The 17,374-nt window shown below is 38.4% G+C and overlaps 1 protein-coding gene across 1 annotated transcript; it reads left to right on the plus strand.

Annotated features, from left to right (window-relative positions):
• The first annotated feature begins 955 nt into the window (after nucleotides 1-955).
• On the plus strand, nucleotides 956-15,472 carry paqr7b (progestin and adipoQ receptor family member VII, b). The gene is made up of 2 exons (XM_041792409.1): nucleotides 956-1,079; nucleotides 10,624-15,472. The coding sequence occupies exon 2, from the start codon at nucleotides 10,630-10,632 to the stop codon at nucleotides 11,686-11,688; it is 1,059 nt and encodes a 352-aa protein (XP_041648343.1). The 5' UTR covers nucleotides 956-1,079; nucleotides 10,624-10,629; the 3' UTR covers nucleotides 11,689-15,472.
• The last annotated feature ends 1,902 nt before the right edge of the window (nucleotides 15,473-17,374 follow it).

A 17,374-nucleotide genomic window follows, 5' to 3' on the forward strand; every position in this document is an offset into this window, starting at 1 on the left:
TAAAAGTAATGTGAAAGCACCAGTCGAACAGGGAAATACTTGCTTTGAGAACCAAATGAGATTCAGTGAGATAATCCATGGAATTTGGAAGCCAAATCACTGCATGTGTAAACAATTTATATTCCAACTTTGTCATGTTAACCAGAGTGTGGCACAGTCACATGCAAGTGTAGGAACCTGTTACACCGAATTCATCATGCACAAGTGGTAATTTATTTTATTTTTTATCTCAGAGGTAATCTATAGCCTACAACTGAAAAAAGAGCAATGGCATTCAAATCTAAATAATCAATAGATAAGCAATATAGAAGTGAAAGAAATGTGAGCTGTTGTGACAAAAAAGAACCTCAAAAACAGTTCTAATACTTTTTTCTATAATTATTATTATTGTAAATGTGTACATTGCTTTGGAAATGAAACTGATGATGTTTTACATGCCAACAAAGCATTGAAATGAATAGAAGGCATTGTCTTGTGGGCATATTATAAAATATTTGAGAAATATCAACATTTTGACCACATTGTATTTGCAAAGATATTAAAAACTTCTAGGACAATGATCTATGGCTGTTAGCACAGCATCTATGATACCGCATAACCTATGAGTGATAAAACAAGGTTATTGATTTTATTACTTGGAATGTGTAATAAAATTCCATGACTTTAAACATTTTAATAGTGTAAGCACAAATTTGTAACATAATATTTAGCTTAAAGACGACAAAATAACGTCTGAGTATGACAGAAATACCTCAGTGAAGCGCCATACATTCATTCAGCAGTAGAAGAATTTCCGTTAAGAAAGGGTGGGCTGATTGGCCAAGCGTCTGCTGTCATTGGTTAAATCCTTGTTTACGTCCGAGGCGATTATCAAGATCGCGCTTTCTGATTGGTTGAAACAGCCGCCCGTCAGAGCTCCTGTATCCTCCCGGCAGCTGCACTGAGAGCTGCTAGGCGCTTCTCCCGTTACGGCCGCCTTCTATCTGCTCACCCTTCAAACAATGTTATCTATATTCTGTACTGCTCTAAATCAACCTTTGAAGGCTACATAAAGACTCTGGTGATTCCTCTTGTTGCAGGTATGTCAGTTGTATTTGTGTTTGTCATTTAGTCAAGGAAAATAATGCTAGTTTATTCGATGAAATTTCACAGTGACATAGCGTGAAATACGTTCAGATGCTGCTTGAAGGGAAGCCTCCTAAACGTGCAGCGGTATTTTAATGTAACATATCACACAGCGCACAAAGGAGGCTCGTGATGCTCATGGATTTGAGACAAGCCCCAGGGCTCAGAGGAAGAAGGGATGCAAATTGATTTCCGACCCCTATATCTCATATTTCCACAGACATGTCGATCAGGTGCACGATTTGCTGCTGGGAAATTACTGCACCAGGCCCAGAAAGGCCAATGTTTAATACATAGACTTCACAGTGAAAGATGCTTCCTTTGTCTTAGCCGAGCGTTTTTCTTCACCTATAAATATTTTAAAGGATTGCTACCCTTTGCTGGAAACTGAGGGTGTGGACGGCGGATGGGGTTATGTTACGTAATCCCTTCCCATTCATCACTCCACGCCTTTTCCTCCTGAACCTCGGCCTGTGTTCATCCCACACAGACACAGCCTGCTCTCCGTGGAGCTGCTGTATCCATATCTTCTCACTGTGTATTAAAGGCAAAAAAAACAACAACCAAGAAGCAGGATAATAGGCTAACTGAAATTAACCCTGTTCTTAGAGGGTGCTCATGCTAGCCTTCAAGACGAATTCAGTAGAGTAAAGCATTGGTTTACTTGAACAGCCCTCATTTTAAGATACAATTAGCTGAATTTTTGCACTGCTGGGCTATATGTGTTTTAATTTAACTCAGACATTTACAAATTTTCCTAAATTCCTCAAAGACAGAGAAATGTCTGATAATGATACCGGTCTTGTTATAGCAAACTTACCTATGTAACATGGACCCCCCCCCCCAAAAAAAAGGCATTTCAAGCAAGTTGAGACCAACACTACTCAGTGCAGTCCACTTCTGAGGTCTCCTCCTCAGTACTTCTTGTTCTAAATTGAGGACTCTGTTCAATAAAAAAGGCACCTCATAAGGGGGGTTTAAGAATGGCTTGTTTTCATTCATACATTTATCATAATTAGGGAGAAATGCACTTAAAAGTGCACTTCCATATTCATGCTGGAGGCAATGTCAGAGCAGATTGTTGACTCCCAAAACACATGCATTCTGGGATCTCTTCTAGCGCGAATGTGGAAGTGCACTTTAAAATGCATTTCTCCCTCATTGTGAGATGCCTATGAATGAAAAAACAATGGTTTTCTTTTAGTAAATACACTTTATGGGGTGCTGTTTTTAGTGAACAGTGCCCTCAATTTAAAACTAAAGATAATCAGCGGAGATGGGCAGAGCTGAGCAGCACTGGCCTCCACTTGGCATATTGTATTATTGTTGTTTTGGTTGAGAACCCCCTGGTGGCCAAATTTTACATACTGTATGTTTTAAGACCTTTGTGCAAAGGTCTGTCACAAATACAAGTCATAATCTGTATTTGTTGTTAGGTGTTATTTAGACTAACATTCTCATTTTTCCTATTTTTGTTCCCTGTTTTTTCATGAAAGGACAAGTCTTACTAGTTTAGTGGTTCTCACCTGGTTGGTCTGGACCCAAAAGTAGTCATGGAGCTTTTTTAGTGGGTTGTGGAAAAAATGGTGGCAGAAGGTCAATGAAGTATTACAGTCCTTAGTGATCATGCATACTTTTTTTTTTGTCTGTTTAAATGTTTTCTCAATATTTTACTTAGAAGTGAGTATTGGCAAGAACCGCACGATACGATACGCATCACAATACTTGGGTCACGATACGATAGTATCACGATATATCAGGATATCACGATATTGCGATATTCTACACAGTTCACTAAGAAAAATATAGAGATGATGTATATGTAAATAACACAATACGTTGGTGATGTTCCCGCTTTATTTCACGGCAGCAAGACAGAGCTTGTAAACGGCATTTCCTTTCTTTAACTGGCTGTTTGTGCTCACACAAACGAGTGAGCAAGTCATATTTTACTAACAACTCAGCTAAAATATTAATTTTTATTTTTTACCAAAAATTGATATTAAGAGTTGAAGTATCGATATTGTATCAGATGTCAAAGTATCGCGATATATTGCCGCATCAATATTTTTTCAGAGCTCTAATTTAACTCATCTTCTTTAATAACGAGGCAATTTCTCAAGATCTCTGGAGATGGAAATGTATATAATCATGGGGAAATGGGGTGTAAAATATATAATTTCTGCTTTTTCAGTTATATATTTTGCTCCATCTGAGATTATTCATTACATAAATGTCCATTTTTTTAAATTTGGGGTAGAGATTTGTTATTAAAGAAAGTAGTGGGTCCCAATGCTTGACCAATAAAGAACCACTTAAGTAGTGCATATGGAACTGAGAGAAATTAATGCAACATTCAAAGTATTATCTTCTTTTTAACTCATAGAAACTCTATGCAGCAATCAGCTCAGTGATGATCTGCTATGAAGTGTTGTATGGACAAGTCCTTTTTTTCGCTTCAGTTGTATTAAAATTTGTTAACAATTTACACGTTGACATTTAACACATAAACCTTGAAATACAATAAACTCTTCAAGGAAAAAGGAATGCAGAGCAAGATAAACATCCTTTTCCTGAACATAGTTGTTTGATAGTTGATAGTTGTTTGATTGATAGTTCTTACTAACGCCTGGTTTATGTCAAAGCTATGCCATAGCCACCCCAGTGTTCATACAGCCCTGAACCCAACAGAGGGGCGTAACACGTATGTGCACATCATCAAAAATGTAATTACGTGGGAAAATGACGCAGACCTCAAGTCCTTGTGATTGACCCACTGGTGAGCATAGTGTGACTGCCAGTCTGAGTAATGTCCACAGGCATATTGTGCACAGTGTGAGATAAATGGCTGCAGACGGCAATACGACTAGTAAAATGTATTCTCCAGCATCCGAATATACCAGCGTACTTGGTTTTAATGCCATGGTTTTCTGTTCACAAACAAGCAGGAAATTAAAGGAACTGGAATAAAAACTGCACTGTCAAGCAGTGTTGAGTGGAGTTTTGCAGTGTGACGTGGACACACCAACACACAAGTTTGTTTCTCTCACAATGGCATTTCCATTTTAAGTTACCTGTATTAATTTCTGCCTATTTTTATAAACTAATAAAAAGTCCTCACATGAGCTTTTAATAAGATATAATTCACCATATTTTCATCATTTATCTTTTTTAAAATCTTCGTTCATTGTGTGGGATTAGCCAAGAATAGACCCCATATCTTCCAGAATTTCTATTCTTTTTTTTAAATATTTAATAGCATAACCACGGTGTAAAAACATTTTCTATCATTTTATGTCTTTTGTTTTAAAACTTTCAAATCCTACATACGCCTCTAAGAATGCAGTATAATATCGATCCTATGACACGTTCTGGGAGCAGTTTCTTGTTTGCAATCACCGTTACTGAGGACTAAGAAAGAAAGCCTCATTGTCAGGATTTATGACTGTAAAGAGACAGCTGAGGTCATATTTTTACGGCCCTTGAGCCCATGTGGTGTAAAACTGTCCTTCAAGATGATTCATCATGTTGCAGCAGATTAGAAGCTTTGGGACACCAGTCAGATGGTCAGACGAGCAAACAACAACAAAGGAACACAGCCACTGCCACAAACACTTACAGGCATATCCATTCATGTGAATAAAATCCATGTATGATTTTAAAATTGCCGGGATCAATAAAGTTGTTACCAGCAATGCATCATATGACCAATCTGCAATGGGAATGAGGTTGCCATCAGTTTCCAACAATCAGGATTATCACTCAGTGCTGGGAATCATCTCTGCAGAACCTTTTAGTCTGCGGCTTATTGTTTCAGTTTTATGGCCTGTAACTCCATTCTCATTAACCTCGATTCAGGCCACAGCAGACATCCACTTCAGCATCAGTGCCCATTACCTGTCTGCCTCAACATTAGTGCTGTACAATTAATCTAATCTCGATTGCAATGTCAGGCTGTGCAATTACATAATCGGATAAAAGGCCACATTTATATTTGTATTAACTAGTATTGAAAAGTAAAAAAAAAAAAAAGTGTCTGCAGAAAGGTCTTTAAGTTTACAAGAGTGCCACTATTGAAGTTTTAAGAGGCACTTTTATTTACAAAAAAGGGGAAAAAAATTTGGGACAACAGATATTTTGAGAGCAGTTCTGTGCTCTGATGTGCAGTTATTGCTTTAGTTGTTTTTCTTCTACTCTATCCTATTGGTTTCTTTAATATTTCTCTCAAACATTAACAATATTTAGACAGATTTTATTCACCCGCCAATTTTAGATTAAACATTTAAATTGACACAAACAAGTAAAGCCCCTGCACTGTGAAAATGTCTGAAATTGTTTTTGTTTTGTGCAGTTGAGTCTGCTATATTGCCCACTATGTGCAGCTCACAATATAGTGCATAGGTAGTAGAGAATGAGTGAGTGGTTACAGACACAGGCAGTGAAATGGGGATAATTCTGAGCTCAAAACTTATTAAAAAGCCCCATCAATAATCAATACTAACACCAGATCAGCACAGGGTGATGACTGGTGGTCAGATCAGCACTCGGTTCTCCAATTGTTTCCTCCTTGCAGAAACTTGATCATCTTGGTGTATCCATTTAATTAGCATTCATGAACAAAGACCACACTAGTCAGATATTAGTTTGAATAATTTAATGTTGAAATGATGAAATTGTAGAGAAATGGAGGATGAAGGGATGAGCTTAAGGGTTGAGGGATGAGGAGATGAAAGGATGAATTTATGAGGAACCGAGCAGATGGATGCAGAGATAATGTGAGCTGTTTGAGCCGGTCCGATCCAAGGAAAGCTGGAGGTTTGGGACTTGCGTTGGTGAAGGTTGATCTAAGACCGATGATTGACTGGCTTGAGCTGGTGATGGCGTAGCCAAAGGGAGTTTGAGAACTTGAGACCTGGACAGAGGGGACGGTGACTTACTGGTGTTGGCTGCTGTTGGTACAAAGTCTGGAAACCATACTGGTAGAGACTCTGGGTGGGGGGACATCTCCTTGTAACTCTCAGTAAGGAGCCCCCAGTGGTTCCTGTACTAAGAAATAGAGAAGTTAGAAACTAGAAAAGCACTCAGAGAGTGCAGACCTCCGCCATTAGTCCTATCTCCCAATAGTACAGAATCCTTTAAAAAATTCCTGGATTCAGATGGTGATCCATATCACCAGCAGTTCTTCCATATGCCATTTCTGACATTTCATGAAAATTTCATCAAAATCCCTCCACAACTTTTTGAGTTATGTTGCTAACAAACTAACAAACAAATGAACAAACCCACCCGATCACATAACCTCATTGGTGGAGGTAATAAAGGGGTTTTGGGTGGGAGGGATGTGAAAGCAGAGTCAGAGGCATATGAATGAGTGAGGCATGCTCATATAAGTTGGGTAGCGGAAATGGGATTAGGTAGAGCCTTGATCTTTGTTCCTAAAATTACTTTATAAAACTACATTTAATTGGTTACCGTCATCTGACTTTGTTGTGGGTTTCCTCGTTGTAGCAGCTTATGAAACAAGAAGGGATCCTTGTGAATGTCTCTTTATTCTTATTATTATTCTCAGTTATTATATTAAAATATCCTCATCAGAGCCCGACCAATTGATCTGTGGCCAATTAATTGGGCCAATTGTAGCGTATCACAGGTTAATTAACATCGGCCAATATGTAGCCGATATATTAACCCTTAGAGCTCACGCGGCCTGATCCGTGCCGCAGGCACTTCCCTTTATAAATCCCTTGGTGACATTTGAACCTTAAGTCGTGGGGACTAACTTTTTTTTTTTTTCCTATAAAAGCTTTGCCTTTCTAATCATATCTTCCAAGCATTTGTAGCTCTTACAGAACATTTTCTAGTGAGGCCGGAACTTGACTGACTTTCCGGAGTCTCTGAGGACAGTGTTGTCCTATACAACAACATGTGACACAGTTTATAAAAACGTTGATAACTTTTGAACCATACGTCATAGAAATGTAATCTTTTTTTCCTCTGAAAGTTGAGTTTGTTTGCTTCCATCGTTTTCTCTGTAGTTTTAAAGGACGCCGTTGTAGCAAGCCCGGAACTTTGGTGACTTTTCGGGGTCTTTGAAGATTAAATCCACAGCGTTACATCCGATAATAAGCATATTTCATCCATTTTTAATCCATTTTCGATCATGTACTTTGACTTTCTTCAGTGGGCAGCAATATTTGTTGACATGCAGAGCATTGTGGGAGTTGTAGTTGACCAGTTGCATCTCTACTGCTTAGAGGAGTAGAGACGCAGGAGTAGAGAATAAACAGCACTGTTAATTCACATGTCCACCATTATCTAAGACAATTATACAGTGTTTTAATGTCATATAAGTTGCATATTTGTAAAATAAACAAAGATAATATAAATATAAGAATTTATGTTTATTTACAGTATATATCCTGTGTATATCAATGTTATTTCATATATTGGCCAATATATCTGTTATCAGCCGATATATTGGATATCAGCTTTTTTAGCCCCCAATATTGGTATCAGCATCGGCCCCAAATATCCAATATTGGTTGGGTTCTAATCCTCATCTGATGTAACTTTAATGAAAAAATTAACTAATAGGCCTACAAACAGCCACTGATGCACTCGACTAAAAGTTACCATTCAACACAGTTAGTGTTTGGAATGCAACAGTGATCTTGTTTTCATTATTTTTACAGGTTTAAACATCGACTTCTAAAACAGACAATTTGTCCCAGCAGCTTTGACAAAAACAAAGATGTGGATTTGGTTCATCAATTTGTATTTAAAACTTTCGGCAGTTGTTTCTACTGCTGTGTTGATTTTCACACCTCCTCAGCCTCCACTCTTACTGTACCTCACATGTATGCAGTGTCACAAGTCCAAATCAGCAAGTTTATCTCTTTATGCAGGGGTGGCATGAAATTTGTGTGCACACAGATAAGGATCATCATTTATTTACCCTTACTGGCATCACTGATCATATCTTCTTTTAACATGAAAGTATCTGGGATACGTTATGGTAGACTATAATTTAAACACTGCTCACTGCTGTAACAGTTTTTCTGTGGAATAGAAGTGTGCTGTCTATAACCTTATCTCAGTGGTTGTCAGACTAAGGTCTGGGGACTCCTGGGGGTCTGCAAGCCACAGCTTGGGGGTCCACGAAATAATTCAAAATAAATTATTAAGTAATGCCATGTCATTGAAAATCAAATAAATAAATGTAGGGACCACAGCGCAATAAAACAACCATACTAGACCAATGACTCCCACATAGGTCAGCTTTGGGCCAATAAAATCTCAGATATGATTGTGACATTAGTCACTCATCAGTCACTATGCTCAAGACGCATTTGGTGTGCAGGTACAGCTAGCAACAAAAGATGAATAGTTAAGTGTGTACTCTAGGGGTGGGAATCACAGGGTACCTCACAATATGGTACAATACGCGATACATGGTCCACGATACAGCGATACTGCGATAATCGATATATTGCAAGAAAATTGTATAACAATACATCACAAACTATGTCTAACTAGAGAATACAAAATAGTTGTAAAATGGTTAAGTGCAGGATTTCTCAGTTTATTCACAACAATTTAGTGTCAATTTCACAGAATTGGACACAGACTGAGCTAAATACTGAATATGAAGTGCATAAAGTCTATAGATATATTTAGTATATATATATATATAACTAGTTACATAATTTTAAGTTAATGTGGAATTTAACAATGTAGAATTAAGCTATTTAAAAAATATGTAGTCCTGCATCATCTCGCATTTTAACTATCTTTGTTCAATCTGAAGATGAGGATTTTCCCCATTTGTTGCACTAAATTAAAATGCTGCCATGATTTTTTTTAAAGAATAGGGGAATAAATTAATATGAGTGAATGTACTCCAATCCTATATATATCGTGTTATATCAGTTTTTTTTATATCATCACATAACAACCAAGTGTTTGTGGAGGGAGATTATGGGAGACGGGCTGATCGTCACGTCCAGCTTTAAGGACTGATGGACTATTTTACGGGGGGCATATGTGACAGGCCAGTGTTTCTTTACTGTATTACTGAAACTGTCATTCTTAATGATACTACACAGGATAGGTTCTTAGAAATAAAATGACTGTAATTATGGTTGCACAAGTAGAGACCAGCGGTAGCTTCAACAGGCTTGTTTGTTGACATTGGCGTTAGCTGTAGCGCTAACACGATGATGCCTAACTTGTGGATTCGTCGTGCTGTCTGAGTATTTTACTCTGGCGTGGCATATCTTGCAAACGACCGTCTAACTCCTGTCTAAGTTTGTGCTGTTTTTAATCTTTTGGAAGCCAAAACAATCCCACACATCCACTATGAATGCAGCAGAAGTCGCTCAGCTACAAGCAACCGGCTCACGCAGACCAGAAGTCTCGCATGATTTCGTTGTCTCAAGAAAGAAGAGGCAAGAGTCAACTGCCAGCTGGCGATGTCTGCCGCCAACTAGCGGTCAGGGGGTGAAATTACCCCACAAACTACCGCACCAACAAAATGATTAATTAATTAATTAAATATCGATACTGCGTTTTAAATATCGATAAAAGTATCACGCCAGGAAGTATCGCGATATTTCAATGTATCGATTTTTTGTCCCACCCCTAGTGTACACTTCATCAAGTGATCCTAGGCCCAAACCAGCTAAACTGAGAAAATAAGATAAAGCTATCTGGAGTTTGGTTTTATTGAGAACAGCGACGGAAGACTCAAATGTGTCGAATAAAGCCATGAAGCCCACCAAGCTAGAGCATCTTCTGATGACAAAGCATGCAGAGTTTAAGGACAAAATAAAAGATTTTTTTTCTGACAAAGGAGTGAGGTATACATCCGCCTGAAAACATGAATGGTGAACCTGACCAACCTCAGAAAAAGCACGGAGGGCTTCACATTTGGCTTCTCAAAGGATAAAAAAAAAAAGTAAGAAGCCACACTCAGTTGGACAAGAGCTTTTATTATGTTGAGTTGAAAATACAGCATCTAGGAGTACAAATGGCAGTTAACATATGTTTAATCAGCGTGAGGGTTATGTGGGGGTCCTGGAAAATTTTCTGCCTTGTAAGGGGACCCTAGCCCCCAAAAGTTGGAGAACCCCTGCCTTTACTGATATGTGCTGTGGTTAAAGAGGCAATAAATATGATTTGCTCCCTTTTTGAGGTTGTGTAGATGCTGCAATATAAAGTCTTAATAAACTATAAAATCTCCTCACATGAAGCTTTGATGTTTTGTGTTATCATAAGGATAAATAATCCACATTATTCTGTTCAGATGATTTGTACACCACCTCATAGCTCTGTGCTGGTCGTGTTGTAGAAGCACGCTCACTCATTACTCTAATCCATCCATAGGTTATATCACACATGGATGCACACAAACAGACCTGTTGACGACAGCAGCTAAAAGCAAATCGATATTGACTAACTGTTGCTTCCACTCTTTCCGGCCTATTCTCTGGCCTCCAGATTGCCATGGCGACGGTGGTGATGGAGCAGATCGGTCGCCTGTTCATCAACGCCCAGCAGCTGCGCCAGATCCCTCAGCTGCTGGAGTCGGCCTTTCCCACGCTCCCTTGCACTGTGAAGAAGGTCGATGTTCCCTGGGTGTTCCGTGAGCGTCACATCCTCACCGGCTACAGGCAGACCGACCAGAGCTGGCGCTACTACTTCCTCACCCTCTTCCAAAGGCACAACGAGACCCTCAACGTGTGGACCCACCTCCTGGCTGCCCTCATCATCCTGGTCAAGTGGCAAGAGATCTCAGAGACGGTGGATTTCCTGCGAGACCCTCATTCTCAGCCGCTCTTCATCGTGCTCCTGGCAGCCTTCACCTACCTCTCCTTCAGTGCTCTCGCTCACCTCCTTTCTGCAAAGTCTGAGCTCTCCTACTACACCTTCTACTTCCTTGACTACGTGGGTGTGTCTGTCTACCAGTACGGCAGTGCTCTGGCTCATTACTACTACGCCATCGAGAGGGGGTGGCATACTAAGGTGCAGGGGCTCTTCTTACCTGCTGCAGCGTTCTTGGCATGGCTCACCTGCTTTGGCTGCTGCTACGGAAAATACGCCAGTCCTGAGATGCCCAAGTTTGCCAACAAGCTGTTCCAGGTGGTGCCCTCTGCCCTGGCTTACTGCTTAGACATAAGCCCAGTGGTTCACCGCATCTACAGCTGCTACCAGGAGGGCTGCTCTGACCCGGTGGTGGTGTACCATTTCTACCACGTGCTCTTTTTCCTCATCAGCGCCTACTTCTTCTGCTTCCCACATCCGGAGAGCTTGTTCCCCGGAAAGTGTGACTTTATCGGGCAGGGCCACCAGCTCTTTCACGTGTTTGTTGTTGTGTGCACCCTGACGCAGATTGAGGCGCTGCGAACAGACTTCACAGAGCGCCGGCCATTGTACGAGCGTCTGCACGGTGACCTTGCACACGACGCGGTTGCACTCTTCATCTTCACTGCCTGCTGCAGCGCTCTGACCGCTTTCTACGTCCGCCAGCGTGTCCGTGCCTCTCTCCATGAGAAGGAGCAGTGAGAAGAAAAATAAGGGAAAAAAATTAACGTTATTTTACTCTGTAGTGACCATTATTTATTTTCATGTCAGTTATCAGTTTGTGACAGTGACTTATGATCATTTCTCCTCCATTTGATCTGCCAAACTACCAGTGAGCTAATTTTGTGACTTACAATGAGGGAAACAGAGTGTTATATTTTGTCTGTAGCACCGAGGTTGGTCTTAAACACTGAATCAAGTTTGTATATCTTTGTTCTGCTCCTTAATTAGTCTGCAAGGTTGTTTTAAGGCTGTACCTAAAGAACAGTCTCTTTACCTCTGCATAGAAAAATACCTCCTGTCAAAGGAAACAGACAAATTAAGGGGCTTGTTTCCAAAAAAATCCTTTTACCAAATTTATTCTGAGTAATTTAACTCTGTGAATGAATCTGTAAAACTTCTTGAATAGGGATGTAACAATACCTCACAGTAACATTAAATATTATTACTATGGCTGTCAAGATTAAGCAAGGTTGACAATTAGTACATTCATTTTTTAAAATCATGATCAATCTCATACTTTATTGTCCTTTTTGCTACACACTATGGTTTAGCCATGTCAGTGTCTCCCTGCAGTCACAGCTCAGTGGACAGGTCAGAAGTCATCTGAACCTTATACAGTCAAATATTTAGCTTTTTTATTGCTCATTTATTTCCCTTCGATAACAAGTTACTTTTTCCATGGTAAAGTTCATGTTAAGATCTTCGATTTACCTATAAAAGCAGGTCTGTATCCAGACAGGAAGTTGATCACTCTTATTTTAAGACAGTAGGAAAATCAAAAGCAACACAAAAACAGTTCTGAATGCAAAACAGTGGAATTTTAAAATGTGATACCAAGGTTGCAATTAATTACACAGAAATTAACTAAAGAAAATCTTTCATTAATTGCAATGAAAATTTTTAATCATTTGCAGCCCTAACTAAGACAAATATGGAAAATTTGACAAATTGCACACAGATTTCTTTTTGCTTTACAATTCTCTTGTTCATTGCCGGCTTAAGCAACTCAGTCATCAAGGTGCTCCAAATAAGCACTGTTTTACTGTAACTAAGACTGTGAGCATTCATTCATTAATTGGCAGGTGAGTAAGGGCCATAAACAGTGCATTAATTTTTCTTAATTCTCATTAATTGCATGCTTAACTATTCCTTTTAGCACATATTGCTTAAACCACAGCATTGTCTCCCTGAACCCCACCCAAACCACTGCCCACCCAGGAGAGGGTGCAGGCGGAGTATGTGGAATTTGAGGGTCAGTTTAATGCTGTGTAATATTTACCATGAAAGTCAGATGTCAGATCTGGGAGTGACATCACATCCAAGTTGACCACATTCCAGTTACTTTGAGTTTTTAACTCAAGAAAGTGATGTTGCCAGGAGTTTTGAGTTGGAATTCCAAATTCAACTGGAATGCCCCATAAGACAGTACAAAAATCCTAATGGAAAAAAATGTATTGAATGCAAACCATTGACATATTTCAAAATGTGACGAAAAAGGCAGATCACTATTAATTAATGACATTTTGAATTAAAGTAATCCTATTCATCACAAATTGTTGTGAATGCCGTGTCTTTGTTAAAATTTGGAAAACCTTAAAAAGCAGTGATAAAAATGTGTTATGCACCCACTATCAGAATTTCAAAATGTGGCAAAAATATTGATCATGATTCATTATAGAAATTCTCAGATAAATCAAAGTCAGAAAACCAAATAGTTTGGCAGCCCTAGTTGTAATTGTAAAACAACAAAATATTTTGTAAAGTATTACATTTATATTTATAAGGAAAGATAAGACAAAGGTAATTTTTCATTTTTATTGTTAAAAATTAGAATGAAAATAATCATATTTATCCATAAATTTTCTTCCATGCTGTGGCTTTGTAAAAATTTGCAAACCTTAAAAAGTAGTGATAAAAATTGTATAATGAATCCAGTATGGTGATTCAGATCATGTCCTGAGCACAGTGTATCATTACGTCCCTAGTCTTGAACCATGCAAGCAGTTAACTTAAGTATTTTCAGTCCCTTGGCTTGAATGCAGATTCTAATCAAATCTACTCTTTTTGGTCTTAACAGACATTTCTAAGACATCTCTTGCTTTTTGATTCCTCTCCCTTTCTTTAGGAATCAAAGCAGGGATTTGATTGTGATTTATATGAACCCTGTGACACACAAAGATTTAAAAATATTCATGGCAAGTTGAGTACCCAATTTGAAAACCAAATATTGAATCTTTTCTACAAAAAACAGATTTCTAATTCTGTTGAATGCATCTGAAAATGAGGCTGGCACTCAGTATTGGTTCAGAGATGGAGCAAAGATTACTGATGTCTCTTGATGTTAATCTTTTTTTATTCAAAGGGCTGGGACTTCAGCTTTTGCCTTTCTCACGTCTCCCATGATGTCAGTGCTTTTGCGCGAGTCGTTTTTTTCATTGTAGCCCGATCAGATTTAAGTCACAGGAGCTGTGTCTGACTGTTTGTTCTGCTTTTGGTATGTTTTGTTTTTGTACAATGAATATGTATGTGCCTCTACGCATGTCTTTTGGTATATACTGTGGAATTTCAGTGTGTGAATGTTTATGAAAGCTTAGCCTTGCACTCCTTTCTTACCTTGTAAATAAGCTTTATTCCCCTTAAAAGTCATTTGCATCCTATTTTCTCTCCACCAAACAGCACTCTGACTCTGAATGCATCGTTTTTCTGGTGGAATTCAGCACATTCCTACTCTGGCTGCATCCTTTCAGAGCGTGTGTTGTGTTCAGTGCCCCTCCGCCTTTCAGACTTTAATGGCTATAAATTCATCATTTCACACCGCTGCACTGTTACACTAAAAAGAGCCCCTTTGGGTTTTGTTCTCTTTCTTTGATGACTTTTGCTTTAAAATACTCTATTGATAATGTTGCTTTAGTTTTTATCTCACAAAATCTGTGTTCATGACAGCACTGTGTTCATGATGTTGTAAAATGTGCCAATGAATCTGTTGTTGCTTCAGTGATGGTACTTTTGAGAGGTGAATCCAGAGAAGGAAGAGATTTAAATATTGTCTTTATATGACCTGAAATGTGAGATTTTACCATGATGCCCCTGATATATGAACCTTCTAACTGTAAACATTGACACTACTGACCTGGTCTCATCATGCACTGCCTGAATCAACACTGTACATACTGTAGCTGCCTATGTTTACATGCATGGAGGGATCTGCTGTTTGTGGTTATCCTGGTTTGTGTTGAAAAGTTCTGAATAACAGGGGAAAATGTGCAAAAGAAGCCTCTAGTTGTGCACAATTAGTTATTGTTTAGTGACAAGACTGAGGCAAGAATGACTTATAAATATACTCTATTGTTTCACAGGAAGGCCGTATAATAGGCTAATGATATCCAAATGGTAAATGAAGCCTAAAACCTTCCATGACAAGTACATTTTCCACCATTAACGGACCAAACTAAAATGCCGGGATTATAATGTTTTTCCCTTATAAGAGATAATCTACCTTTGTTCAGCTGGCAGGTGACCAGTATTTATTTATTGTTTTATTGATTGTTTGTTGCAACATGGATACTCTGTCAAGAGCCACCTAGGTTGCAGCTTCAGCCTAACTGGACTGTGGTTTGCACTGTGTACTGTAAAAGTGAAATAGTGTGTAAACGTAGCCTCTGATGCCACCCAATGCTTCCCTTTACCCCCTTCAGCGAAAGCAGGGTGAGAGGGACCAGAATGTTTTCTGCCTCCTGAAAAATATGTGTGACTGACTTTACTAATATTCTGTGGTATTTAAGAAAATAAAGTGTTACAGTAACTTTAAAGTTGTCTATTTATTTCAACAGATGGTGATGACATTTAGACAAAGAAAGACCATAATAATCTACACTATAAGTCAACATGAAACTTGAGTGTGTTCAATGCACAGTATGTATATTCTACTACTGGGGACTTTCTATCAAAACAACAAATGATGACAAGTAGAGAAGTACTGTCCACGTCCGGCCACCTCTGCTGCTTATTATTCAACAACTACACTCAAGAAAGGTGCATTTACTAAACAGTAAACTACTGTTTTTGTTTCTTGGATGAATTTCCCATGATGAGGGAGAAAAGCTGTTAAAGGTGGCCTTTCAGAAAGTTTCAGAAAGTACAAAAATCCCAAATAAAACAAAAATAGCTGAAATGCAACGGTCCATCACCAGTCAGCAGCTTCCTGTAGTGGTTCCACTGCCACAAAATACACGTCATAACTCAAAGCAGCCACCATGACAAGACACAGACCATTACAACTATAAAATTAAGGATTTCCCTGGCCTTTAAATTTTTTGAAATTATCTAAATTAATGCAAGTATTCTACTAAAATATGGATTTAGATTAGTCATGTTTCAACTTATATCAGAGTGAAAAATTGACATATTGCACATTTAATTCAATCAAACGGCATCAAAGAGAAAATTACTGATGTCTTGTTGAGTTCAGCATGCCGTCCACTCAATTATGTTGCTCTCCATAGGGGTTTGGTAACTTCCCTCATAGTACAAAAGGGTTTATTGCCCAAATGCACTGTGTGAAAACGATGCAGATTAAGGGATGAAAGTCAAATAATTTGAGCATAATGACAAAAAATACTTATATTGCTTGAATGCGGTTAACTTAAAACTAAAAATAAATTCTCCAACTCAGAAAAATAGAGTTGAAGTAGCTGTTTTGGACTTTTTAGTGAACACAACTCCTTTTCTTTAACACTTTTAACACTGTAACACGGTCTTACAGTGCAGTGAAAAGGGTTACACGTTCTAAATATTTAATTTGTGTAAAACAAGATAAATTAAGTAAATTGAGTTATTTAGCTTTTATGGCCAAGGAGTACATGTAACTTGTTTATAATAAGTGTTATATAATGGGTTATAAAAAACTGAAAACTCCATTTCTGTGTAAAATTGTTGTTAGTTTTTACAGTGTGCTTATAAAGAAAAGAACTCCAGTGAGCAGATGTAGAGGAACTTTATTGCATTCACAGTCTGAAGTAGATGGCATTATCGCTACATTTCAACCTTTATCTCAAATGAATGTCAGTGCTTTTTTATTTCTCTTATCTGTAGATTTTGTTTGGTTGAATCTAAGTAAGGATTCAAGACAGTCTAAGTCCACACTTTAAACCCCCCTGATATTTCAGCATCTAGACACGGTAGTACAAAAAATTAGTTTTCTCTAAATGGATTGGGGAAACAGAAATTCAGATTAAAAACTTGAACATTTGTGGTTTAACTGAACTGGTACAATCTATCAAACTGTTTCTCTTTCAGTAAAATTGCTTGTGGTTTTGAGTTAAACAGTGACATACCAATGCTTTTATTATTGTCTTTGTCGTGGTATTTCACATGATGTATACTCTGAGTGCCAATAGAGCATTGCTTTTTAATATGCTATCTGAACAACACAATGATCCTGGACAAACCCCCCGTTTGTCATGGCTTAGCTCAAAAGAGATGGCAAAAACAAGGGAGACGTAGTTTAAGCTAAAAAGTGAAAAAGGTTTAATTACAAAATATGAATGAAATGATTAACAACTAAATGAAGTAGAAATTGAACTAACATGAAGCATTACCAAATGAATACATGGTGTGATGAGGAATCGCTGCAATGGGGATCAGAGCAGATGTCAGCAAAGAGAGT

The sequence above is a fragment of the Cheilinus undulatus genome, linkage group 8, assembly GCF_018320785.1.
Source record: "Cheilinus undulatus linkage group 8, ASM1832078v1, whole genome shotgun sequence".
Lineage (NCBI taxonomy): Eukaryota > Metazoa > Chordata > Actinopteri > Labriformes > Labridae > Cheilinus > Cheilinus undulatus.

Bases quoted from the DNA above. Each gene is read 5' to 3' on its own strand.
- paqr7b (XM_041792409.1), top strand. From the start codon at position 10,630: ATGGCGACGGTGGTGATGGAGCAGATCGGTCGCCTGTTCATCAACGCC.